The sequence below is a fragment of the Festucalex cinctus genome, chromosome 3 (genome assembly GCF_051991245.1).
Source record: "Festucalex cinctus isolate MCC-2025b chromosome 3, RoL_Fcin_1.0, whole genome shotgun sequence".
NCBI classification, from domain to species: Eukaryota; Metazoa; Chordata; class Actinopteri; order Syngnathiformes; family Syngnathidae; genus Festucalex; species Festucalex cinctus.
In genome coordinates, this window is record NC_135413.1 from 14,480,776 (window position 1) to 14,493,150 (window position 12,375).

Sequence of the window (12,375 nt, forward strand, 5' to 3'; positions counted from 1 at the left end):
CAAACTTTGTGATTTTTTAAATAGAAAAAACAAAATGCTGATGTCACTTTACCTTGATCTCCGTCGCCTCTTTCTACAAGTGTTCTTGGGAGAACTGGAATCAGAACTTTCTGACGATGAACGTGCCCTCCTCCGTCGTGATCTTGATCGCCTCCCTCTGTTTGTTTTCTTCTTCTGGGCTCCCTGGTTCGAGACAAGATGGTCCTTAGTCTTGCCTCTGTTGGATTCTGAGATGTTTGAAGTAGAGTGTTGTTGTGTAGATGGAGCCATTGTGGTGGAAGTTTTGTTTTCATGGCTCAAATCTCTTGGAGGCGTGGGGTCGGATTTTATTTCTTCCTTTAATGTGACCTTGATAAAAGATGGTCCATATCCCGAAGACTCAATCTTTTTGTCCTGGGAGACATTTTTGGAACTCCTGGCACTCTGGTCACTTTCCTCCCCTCTCTTTAAAAAGTCCAGGGTATGTTGGATAGGTAAAAACCTGACTGTCGTCTCCGATTTGGAACAACTTGTCACATTGTCTCCAAGCATGTTGTCTTTTCCTGAATCAGCAAGTGCTGGCTCCCTCTTTACCTTGATGCCACTCAGCGCTGTTAGGTCCTCAGGTTTTTTTTGCAGCAATATTGATTCGCTTTTAATTTTGACAACTCTTGGAGCACAGCTGCCCACCTGTGATGATGTCTGTAAATGAGCACTCCCCGGTTCTCGTGCAACTTCACTCGGACGTGTTTCAATTGTCACTTGTAGCATCTTCTGCTTACCTTGTGCTCCTAAATCATGAGTGAACGCTGAACTGGGAACAAAATTAAATTGATGAAATCTGCTCTTCAAGTGCTCATCTTCACTGTCGGAACTGCTTGAGTCTGACCAAGTTGGATTAAAGGGGTCATAGACATTCACATCTTTTTTCTTATTGGCAGCTGCGCGTGACGCCAACTGCTTTTGTTTATCTCTGTGCTCTTCTTGTCTCTTCTTTGCCTCATCCAGCTTCTCTCCCCTTTCATCCTGTGTGCTGCTTTCGCTAGCAAATGACGATGGAAGGATGAGTCGTCGTGAATGCGAGTTCCCGCTGGCGTTAATGCGGAAGCTTATGGATGGTGAAGATGAGGAAGACACTGAGGAATTGCACAGTGGCGCGGAAGGAGAAACCGTGGAAGAGGAAAGTGAGAATGAGTTGGAGAAGGCTTGAGAGGAACCAGCTCCTTGATTTTGAGGCTGCCGGTCAGTGTTGCTTTGTTGGGCAACATTTTGCTGCCCGTTGTTGTCCCCAGCAAAGCTGATCAAGGCTGTCTCAGGCATACCAGAATTTTTAATACTGGTGGAAGAATTACTATTGTTTTTATGAGTGCTACCATGATCATTATTTGTAGCATCTCGTTTTATTTTTGGTATCCTTGGGAGGATGTCCACGTCGACCCACGTGGGCTTTGTAGGTGCTTTGACGGGTTGACATTGTGATTTTAGTGCTGTATTTCTTGAAGAGCTTGGGTTCGAGTCCTTAGATGGGAAGGGGGTGTTACACATGGAGGCACCACTGGCTCTCTGGATGCCAAATGATGGTGCGGGTCGGTTTTTGAGAGGTGGCTGGAAAGATAACTGACCTCTAGAGGACAAATCAGGATAGCAAGGAGGCTGAATGTGGCTGGCATCTGAAGGTACCCGTGAGGAACGCTGGGAGAAAGGTCTGTTCAAGTTGCTGTGGGAGGGTCCTGGTAGATGTCTGTCATCTCGATTGGACGAAAAACATTCTCCTAGGCTGGCTGAAACCACTGGCTGGGCAACACCACTGGATTCCTCTGAGCTACTGCGCTTTCTTAATTCTGGCTTCAGTGTAGACAAAGTCGCTGCTGAAAATTAAAGAACAATGTAAGGCACAACATACGGATATTGGCAGGTGTTCATATTAGGGGTTGCACAGTGGTTGCTAACTCTTCCTTTTAAAGTGTATGAACTGAATGTTACCAGAGTCGCTGCTTCCATCAATATACCATTACAATTGAGGCCACATCTACAGGGTTTGCTGTTGTGCATATATAGCATGGTAGGCATGTAGCATGTTAAAAAAAATAAAAATAAAATTAAAAAAAATTAAAAAAAGGGGAAATTTCCCCCTTGTTAGACAATAGAAAGAATGTGTGTTTGTGCGTTAAAAGTAGAGATAGGCGAGTACAGATAGCAGGTATCGATACTGTGCAGATACCAGGCCTTATTTCAAGGGAACAGTGCGCACGACCCTTTTTTGGCTGTTTTACGACCAGGAACAAGAAATTATAAGATTAGAAAACTGCCATTCATTTTATGCAATTTTAAAGCGACCGCGTGGACTATTCAGTGCTATCTAGTGGTGAACTAATAGAATGCAACGATTTTGAAGATAGCACACTATGTTGCCTCAGAGAGACCACACTTGGCAAGCATCCCTCAATTACTACCAATTGTTATTTGGCGTGCGGTGCAGCAGCGAGCAAGAGTGGTTCGTAAGAATTCGCTGTAGTGGCTAACAAGAATGACTAGCAAGAACAGCTAACATGAGCGGCTAACGGGAGAAGCTGGCAAAAGCAAAGCAGAGAATGACAAGTGATGGAAGCCTGAACCAAGGGACTCATCTGTGGAAGGTAAGTGGCAGTCAACCCACTGGCTAACTCCACCAGATGCTAACTACGTTCGCAGAGTTCTTCTACTTCGGTATTGGTAGCAGAAAGATGGTGGCAAAACATGGCAGCTTCCTGTAAGGCGCGGCACGACCTATTTAATGTGATTAATGATGATTACTAGACCTACGATTATATATCCATCCATTTTCTTGACCGCTTATTCCTCACAAAGGCCGCGGGGGTGCTGGAGCCTATCTCAGCTGGCTTTGGACAGCAGGCGGGGTACACCCTGGATATATATATATATATATGCGCTGGGCCACGATTAAAACTTTTAATTGCAATTAACTGCATGAGGTCCTTGCGATTAATCACGATTAATCACAAAATCATGCAATATACAAAAATTTAAAATAATTAAAAAAAATAATAATTCCAAAGTATTTTATTGCACCATTTATTTGAACTGTTTTGCCAAAAAAATTTAAGTGCCATAACATTTGTGGGGCTAACACTTAAAACCTTTTTCATACACCTGCAGTTAAAGTAAATACTCACGGTTAATCTCAAATAAAACAATAATAAATAACCTAAATCTTATAGCCACTGCGAGGGTTTCATTATACCGTTTGAACTAAATAAATAAATAAATAAATAAATAAATAAATAATAATAATTTTAAAAAATTAAATAAATAAAAAAAATAAAAATCACCCACAATCATAACATTAGGCTATGACAATCTCTGAGGTAACAGCAGAAACATTATGCTTTCAACCAGGAGCAGCATTTGTGACATCCTGCAATTGTACGTTTTAGTCCTCTGCACAAAGCTAAGCTAAGTTGCTAAGACATACAAGGTTATTAACATTTTAGGATGAGAAGGAAGCTGCATGTGAACGCAGCGCCCACCGTTCATCATTATAATGCACTGTAACCCCGAGGTAATTATGGTTACCCAATGACATCCAGTCGTCCCCGGTGAGAGCAACAAAAGGTGCTCGTCGTAAATCTGTCTCTTTTGCAGTACTCTCATTTTCGTACAACTCGTGTATTCTTCTTGTGACGGTACATCTTGATGGAAGCTCATACCCACCATCATTTGTTGCGACTCTAAAAGCATTTCTCAATCCAACATCTTCCACAACACTTAGAGGCCTGCAGTCCGTTGCTATCCATTTGGCGATCGCATTTGTAAGCTTCTGTTGCTTTTGTTTATCGATAGTTCTTCCACGAGTTGCATCTAACGTAGTCTGACGAAGCGTCGCTCCACTGTTTGTTTCGTTGAATGGTTTAGTAGTGTCGACCGTATGTTTTGCATTTAGATTATAGTTCAGGCTGGATGTACTCCGGTGATAAGAAAATTCAGCTCTGCAGTGGTTACAAATAGCTTTGTTTCTGTCGACTGTGCCGTCTAGCAAAACTTTAAAACGAAAATGACCTTGTAAAAGTTCCGTGCTCTTCTCCATGTTCGTATGCTTTTTTTTTTTTTTTTTTTTTTAAATAATCTGTCCGCCATGATACGTTCTTTCCGTTTTGAGCGTTAATTAGTTTACACATAGTAAGGTGGCACTTTGAAAAATATATGAATTAGTAGTTACAACTTACGAGTGGAGTATTTCGGCAGATGTATAAAACGGCTGATGTATAAAACAGCAATTTAAAAGACTGATAGTTACTAATTTGGTCTGCAACATGTTAGAAAATTACAGATCGCTGTATTTACAAAATAAAAGCAGATTTTCTCAAATGTACAAGTTACAACTCATTTTGATCACTTTAAATTAAACAAGATATTCAAACCATTAATGGAGTAACAAAATAATTGGAAATTAATTTGACAATTAACTAATCGTTGAGTAATTAATTGGTGCACCGCTACACAGAATCGAACCGAATCGAATAGTAATCCTACTGAATCGAACATCGAATCGTAATCCTACTGATTCGAACCGAATCGTTTCATTTTAAAATGGAACCGTCCTTGTATCGGATCGCACCCCATGTATCGAGATGTGTATCGAACCGTCTTGATTGGAGAGATTTACACCCCTACCTGATTGAGATGTTTTAAGAGAACCATCACGACGAATGACGACATCAGAGCTGTCCATCAAGAGCAGGCTTTGCCCTGAAAGAATGTTACCCAGCAAGTCAGGCACTGGCGCTGGTTCCACAACGCCTCCAGTTTGGGGAACATCCACACCCCACCTGGTATCACACAAATATATTGGGTTGTCTCCCTTTTCTCTTACAGGATCTTTTTATTTTATTTTTTAAGATTCTATAGTTTTGCAATTGATGGAATCAAATATACACATACATCACTGGTAAAGCCTGGTTCACACGACAGGAGAATTGGCCCGATTTTAGCCCCGAATTTCCCCTCCCGACAATCCTAAGGACGCGCCGAGACGCAAGCGATAATCTTCACAGATAATCGGCTCGTGTGTGGTGTGTGCTTGTGCGGTGTGGATGCACACACACGGTAGGTTCAAAACTGGAACTCCCGTGATTTTTTCTCTTCACGTGTGGTGTCTGTCAAAGATTGGAAATCGGCCGACAATTTTCAAATCTTGCCGTGTGAACCAGGCCTAAGTCAAGAAAGAAAAAAAAAAAAAAACACTATACATTGTGGTGGATTTTTACCTTGAGATGCCCGCACTGACAGGTCGAGCAACAGGCTGGTGAGAGCGAAAAGCAGAATGAGAGATCCCTCGTCTCTTTGCCTCCAGCAACGATGACACAGTTACTTCTTGCTCATCCTCTTCACTGCCAAAACAACAGTTCCACAGGTAACACACTACTTAATCATAAAGGGCAGGTTATCACATAATAACGGACCAGTGATCATACCGATCTACAAATGGATCCAGGTCAAATGGATCCCCATAGATTGAGAGGGATGCAGCACCTATGTCAGCTCGCATGCTGCTTAGCGTGTGCTCTGAGGGACGACACACTGTAGGAAGTGAACAGTTGTTCCTGTCCTTTGCCATGCCAAGACTATTGGCAATGCGGCTCCGAGGGGTCGCTACCTTTTTCCCCACCTATTATGAAGCATTAATATAGAAAAGAATTAGTCATTTCACATTGCACTAAATATGACATTTTGTGGAAAGTTCGCAATTGCTGATGACACTCACTGATGTCTTTTTGGATTTAGTCTTCCTCCTTTTACGTTTCTTTTTAGGTTTTGTTGAACCAACTTTTTTACCCGATCGTGCCTTCTTTTTTGTAGCCTTTCGGCGTGTTCCTGTTTAATAAAATGTGTTACTTTTTTCTGGTACAATTGTTCCCACTGTTAGATTTATGTAAACCTCCTTACCAGTCTTGCGCCTGCGTTTGGTTGGAGCACGAGGTGTGAGGTCCCTTACATATATAGCTGTGTTCAGCCCAGCAACCACTGCATTGATGGTCTCATCCAGCCAATTAGACTGGATCTGGTATGTTGGAGCACGCTATAAAGAAACAGCAGTATATGAATCATGGTCAAGGTTTATTTTATCAGTCCATTCTGGTAGATAGGACCAAACACATGCATATTTATTACATCACATGCATCACTCTCCTGTTGTCAATATCACCTGAAGGTGAGTACATTTCCTTTGCACCAAAAATTGTACTAAACACACTGAACCACATCCATCAACACACACAAATAAATAAATAACAAGAAAGAAGCATCACGCCATCATGCCAAACCTGCGATGTGCGTGCCTGTGTGATTCGATGTCGATTCACATTGGCACGAACCCGCTCACTGTGCTGAGTGCGGGCGATGGCTCGTGTTGGACCTGCAGCTCGGGACGGGGAATGACTGGTTGTCGCCTGGGCAGTAGATGGGAGCCTTTGGGTTTGATTCTGTTCTCCTGCTGATCCTTCAAAAAGAAATGCAATTGAGTCAATACTTTTAAGCCTCCACACTTATAACATACAATGCAAATTTTTACTTTTTAATTGCTTCTATACAAATAGTGGGATCTCTTGAGTTCCCATCAAGTATGACATGCAAGTTACCAACCGAGTTTTGTTATCTGCCATTTTCTAAAAATGTATGTGTGAAAAAGCCGTTCTACTGTCGCCAAACTGTCACGTCACAAAGTACAGTATTTCGGTTAAACGATGTGTCCAATGAATCTAATAGATGTACGTATAAAGTGTAGTCTATAAATCACTGCCTCTGTGAGTATAATATCTTTAAAGGGGCTGCTTTTTCCAGACTCTCTTCCTTGCCCCCTAGCTCTGACCCTTGTTGTCAAAAGCCGTAGTATACGGCCGGGGTGAGCGGCTAATTTTCCTGAGACAGGACGACCTGCTCAAAGAATAGTGTAAACAAGTGCTCTGTAATTCATAATCCTCGATGCATTTAGATAAACTTATGCCACAACGTTGTTATTAAGACAACATAATTAGACAACTGAATAAACTTAATTATAGAGATAGACCGATAATCGGCCGGGCCGATAATCGGGGCGGATATTTGACATATCGGCATCAGCCTTTTTTTTTTTTTATCTGACGGCCGATATAAGCGATTCATTTAAAACTCCGGAATTTTGCCTCGAATGCAGCCGGGAGTGTCTCTGTCTGTTATGCAGTCTTACGCATATAAAATGAAAAGTGCAGTGTGATAATCCAATGAAAAGAAGTGTTAGGGTTTGCATTATTCAAAAATTTGATGCCAACATTTTAACTTTTACAGCAAATGAATATTGGCTATCCGGCCTCCGTGACTACTGATAACCGATATCGGTATTGAAAAAAAAAAAAAAAAAAGCATATCATGATATCTGTCTCTCTCTTTATACATGAATACATATTGAGCAAAAACAAATTTCAAGTAGGTTTACTCCCTTAAAAAACAAATTATGCCTAACTTACCTGAGTGGTTGTTGTTAGCAACACATTCAGGACAGAACCATTCTTCAACAGGAACAGTGTCCAGAGGTGGTGTGAGACATTCCATGTGGTAACTGTCAAAAAAGGGAAGTTGACCAATAACTCAAGTGCTCTGTTAGTATGCTACCATATTTGTTTTAGAAGTAGGAAAGCATAACAGTCATTCAGTCAACCTAAAATTTGTATTTTGTGTTAACTTGCAGTATTTTTGTGTTCCCTTGGCATTTACGGAATTGGTGAAAAATAATACCTGCGAAGTAAAAGTCATAACCTCATGCTGCAAAGTACAAGCTGCGGTTGATTGTTTCTTTCTTATTGGCAATGAAAGGCATTGATCGACATATGCTGAGCACATACAGCACCTTGCAAAAGCATTCATCCACCTTGAGTTTTTCAACATTTTGGTATGGTACGACCACAAACAAATAGATTTCATTGAAATTGTATGTGAAAGTTAAACACAAAGTAGCATACAATCGTGAAGTCAAACCATGTGGATATCTTATTTCAGACTTGTTTTACTGCTTAAAAAAAAAACAAAAAACTGAAAAGTTGGGTGTGCAAAAGAATTCATTCCCACATGAATTTATACTTTGTCAACCCCATTTTGCTGCAAATACAGATTCAGGTCTATCAGTTTTGCATGTCGAGGAACTGAATTTTTGCCCATTCACCCTAGCAAACCAGCTTCAGCTCAGCTAAGTTAGATCGCGAGCTTTTGTGAAAACAGGTTATCTTCCGAGATTGATCTGTATTCTGTGCCATCCATCTTCCCTGTTCCTGCAGAAGAAAAACACCAGAGCATAATGCTTCTACCACCATGTTTGACAGTGGGGATTATGTGTTGAGACTTATGAGCAGTGTTGTTCTTACTCCAAACATAGCGTTTGTCATGTAGGCCAAAAAAATAAAAAATAATTTAGTCTCATCTGACATTACCTTCTTCCACTCACCAGCGGTGTCTCCGGAGCAGTGCTACTTTGTGTTTAACTTTCACATAAAATTTCAATGAAATATTATGTTTGTGGGCGAGTGGTTAGCACGTCCGCCTCCCAGTTCTGAGGACTCCGGTTCGAGTCCAGGCTCCGGCCTTCCTGGGTGGAGTTTGCATGTTCTCCCCGTGCCCGCGTGGGTCTTCTCCGGGTACTCCGGTCTCCTCCCACATTCCAAAGACATGCAGGGCAGGTTAATTGGCCGCTCCGAATTGTCCCTAGGTGTGCTTGTGAGTGTGGATGGTTGTTTGTCTCTGTGTGCCCTGGGATTGGCTGGCAACCAGTCCGGGGTGTCCCCTGCCTGCTGCCCAGAGCCAGCTGAGATAGGCGCCGGGACCCCCCGCGACCCTTGTGAGGAATAAGCGGTCAAGAAAATGGATGGATGGATGGATATTATGTTTGTGGCCGTACCGTGCCAAAATCTTGAAAAACTCAAGGGGGATTAATACTTTTGCAAGGCGCTGTAAAATCGTCCGATCACGATCGCTAGCCCATCGATCGGATCGCTACTGCCACATAGTGCTACAAGTGTCTTGAAAGGATGAATGTCTCACCCAGCGTCACAGCCATCACAGAGGAGAAGACAGTCCTCTCGATCACTGCCCTGACACACCTCACAGTTGGTTTGTTCCAAGTCCATATCAACAGTCACATCCCCGTCTTCCCTCACCGGTTTTTGTACTGTAATCTGTATGAAGTATAAGTACAACAAACTTATTCTAGATACAGTACATACAGACAACCAAGCCATTTCTGGTGTACACTTTGTTTTTTTAAAAACACAGACCCCTGAGAGATTTATGATATTAGTGTCAACTAGGCACACCAGATCACAAACTTGATGTATTATTTATAGTGATTTAAGTGAAGTAATTTCATTGATTGTGTCTGTCACACATTTTACTATACTTTTTCATTTGGGATTTTTGATTGGATCTCTTGCATATGATGGAAAAAGCAGTGAACACCCCCCCCCCACACACACACACACACACACCCAAACCCCCACCCCCACCCCCACCCCCCCCCACTTACCATTTTCTGCACTTTTCCGCCATGAGATGTCCTTAAGTATATGTTGTAGAATGTAATACGGTCCACAGGACATGAATTTGCATTCTAAAAAGAGAGGTAAAAACATCAGACCAGAATTTGATGCTATTCTCCATTCTACTCGCAAAGTTTTTGAATACAACTTTTAAGTGTAAAAGGAAAAAAATAAAAAATAAAATAAATAAAAATAAAAAGTCATTTTCGTTAATATGTTCTCTGTCTAAACATAGTGATGCCATTCTGATTAGTAGTGCATTGGTGTAATAATAATTGAAGCAGATTAATCCACTTGTTTTCATTCATCAAAGAGAGCAGCCATTTTAACTGTGACTGTTGTATGCTTTCGAATGCGAACATCACTTGATCATCCCAGAAATGCAAAGTGAGCCAGTGTGCACTTTGACATCAATTCCAGTGGAATGCAGTGGGAGGTGGATTTGTCTATGTTAAGGATGTGCCAGTCAACAGAAAACGAACTGAATATATGTTTTATAAGCTAAAACTCAACACCTCATTTATTTATTTATTTTATTCCTACTATTTTTATTACTGCTATTTTTCGGATTAATTATGTCTTTTAATGTGACTCGACGCTGCTATTCAGAGATGCAACCAAACAAAATTTGTTGCATTTTATAATGACAATAAAGCTTCTTATCTTATCTAAATTTAAATTAGGGCTGTCAAAGTTAAAGCATTAATAGATTAATTAATCGCAAGATGAGCGGGGTGACTCCAGTTGGTGTGCTCGGTGGTAAATTTCGCTTTAAAAAACTCCCCAACGGCACTTTAGATAATACAAAAGTAATTTGCATTTAATTAATTAATAATTGCTGAATTTTAACCAGTTGATATGATGCTGTTACGTTTTGAGCAATACACGCATGCATGCAATTGCGTCCATGCATTTAATCAATGTTTGCAAATAACATTCATCTCATAAAATGCGTTGTCAAAATATTACGGTATTTTGTATTTATTTTATATTACACAAGTAAATTAGCTAATTAATCATGATTTATCAAAATTAAAAAGTGTGATTAATCAGATTAAAAATGTTAATCATTTGACAGCACTAATTTAAATACAAGCTGTTGTTCTGTGACACTGGCTCATCGTTCTCAAATTAAAAAACAAAAGAAACAAACAATGGAAATAATGCACAAAAAGAAAAAAATATTCATTATCATTAATTGTGCATGAAATAATTGTCATGCAAGTATTTAGAGATGTTAACTATCAAATAAAACTACATTGTAATAAAATTTAAAGTAAAACAAAAATACAAATAGTAAAGTAAAACTAACTGTACTCATAGGACACCAGACAAAACCTAATAGTTTTTTGCAAAGTGATAGTCACTTGGCCTCGTTCTATAGTGACAGAATTAATAAAGCCCTGAGACATGTAGACTAGAAATACAACGGAAACTCAATTTCACAGACCAACAACCAACAGACTCCGCGTATAACCGACAGAAAGTAGTGATCTGTCCACTCAAAATTCCCTTTTGTACAGGTGCTGTCAATGCATGTTAGTTCCAGGATTGACCACAGCGCTAGTAAACAGCACTGTAGCGCGATCAAGAGATATTGCTCCATGAGTTTCCAAGTTGTGACTCTGTTGTCACATATATGCAGTAGACTGGACTGAGTAGGCTTACATGCCAACGTGGTTCCCATGTTGGTTTTTAACGTTTTATGTCATGTGTTGTGGAAAGTACTTTGTTACACTTTATAGATAAAGCTGAATGAAGTTGTGCGATTATAAGCCTCAGATTTGCAGAAGCCTCACGTGCGCCACAATTCACAATGGTTTTAATTTTCCGTTGCCCATTGAGAGGTTAAAATCTAATTAACTTTCTCTATCATACAGTATATGCTGGTGTCCATGTTTTTGTTTAAGTATAATGCAAACATTTGGTACAAGTTAACTATGATACAAGCAACATATTTAACTGTCACAGTTGAGAAATTAAAACTTGTCGTCTTACCTTGGACCAAGCAAGGATGCAGTCGAGGCAAAAGTAATGCTCACAGTTCTCTGGCGTTGCCACGGGTTGGTTGCTGAAGGTGTTGAGGCAGATGGGACATTTATCTGCATCCTCATCTGAGCTCATTGCTGAAATGGTTGCAGAGGCCTTGGCTACAATTCCATCCTCAGCTTTAGTGTCCTCTTCTTCATCCTCATCTTATGTGGATAATACACAGTATATGTTCTTGATCATTAATACAAATATAAAAAAACTAATATAGTCAAGAGATACATCAACATGTAACTACTGTCCGTTATATCAGTTTTCCCATTTCTCATTAAGTTAATTTATGGGCAAACTTACCCATTTTACTATGAAATGTGATGATTTCAATTTAAAGCGTCAGTGCAATTCTTTTTCCTTTTTTTTTTTTTTTTTAATGGCCTCGACAAGATGGTGTGTTCCGGTGTGTCTGGCAACACTCTGGTCTTGGCTGTTTGTTGATGGCGCTTTGAGCTACAGCAGCCGTCTTTGTCTCTTTTCTTGTCATGTGGCATCTCGTCTTTTTTGTGGACCCGATTTTGACTGGACTGTCTGCAGTTTGGCCGTGATATTCCTCGAGGGACAGTGTCGGCGCCCGGTGGCTGTGCCCATTCATCAGCATGCTTGCACTAGCACAGTTTCTGATGGGGGAATGTCGGTGCAATCTGACTGCCCATCGGGGAACTGCGGGTCGCTTGTGTTTTTGTGCCAGGAAACAGGCAGCATTTGTCACAGCCCCTTTCTGCTCGGAGAAGTCGGCGCTACTGGACAGTCTATGCTGGTGAGCTAAGATGGATGGCGGTGGAACTGAGGACAT

At 40.7% G+C, this 12,375-nt stretch overlaps 1 protein-coding gene across 4 annotated transcripts in view; it reads right to left on the minus strand.

Moving 5' to 3' along the window:
* Positions 1–12,375, minus strand: part of phrf1 (PHD and ring finger domains 1) — a 37,175-nt gene that overhangs the window by 22,334 nt on the left and 2,466 nt on the right. For 3 of the 4 annotated variants that reach the window (XR_013282801.1, XR_013282800.1, XM_077515969.1), the window contains exons 5-15: positions 11,535–11,731; positions 9,524–9,607; positions 9,043–9,176; positions 7,479–7,570; positions 6,300–6,475; positions 5,923–6,055; positions 5,741–5,850; positions 5,451–5,644; positions 5,244–5,366; positions 4,651–4,805; positions 53–1,847 (exon numbers count right to left, since the gene is read on the minus strand). Coding sequence is in view for 2 of the 4 variants with exons in the window: in XM_077515969.1 (XP_077372095.1) it covers positions 53–1,847; positions 4,651–4,805; positions 5,244–5,366; positions 5,451–5,644; positions 5,741–5,850; positions 5,923–6,055; positions 6,300–6,475; positions 7,479–7,570; positions 9,043–9,176; positions 9,524–9,607; positions 11,535–11,731 (3,193 nt within the window). In the remaining 2 variants the exon portion in view is untranslated. The remainder of the gene's footprint in view (positions 1–52; positions 1,848–4,650; positions 4,806–5,243; positions 5,367–5,450; positions 5,645–5,740; positions 5,851–5,922; positions 6,056–6,299; positions 6,476–7,478; positions 7,571–9,042; positions 9,177–9,523; positions 9,608–11,534; positions 11,732–12,375) is intronic. The other variant, XM_077515970.1, reaches the window with a different exon arrangement.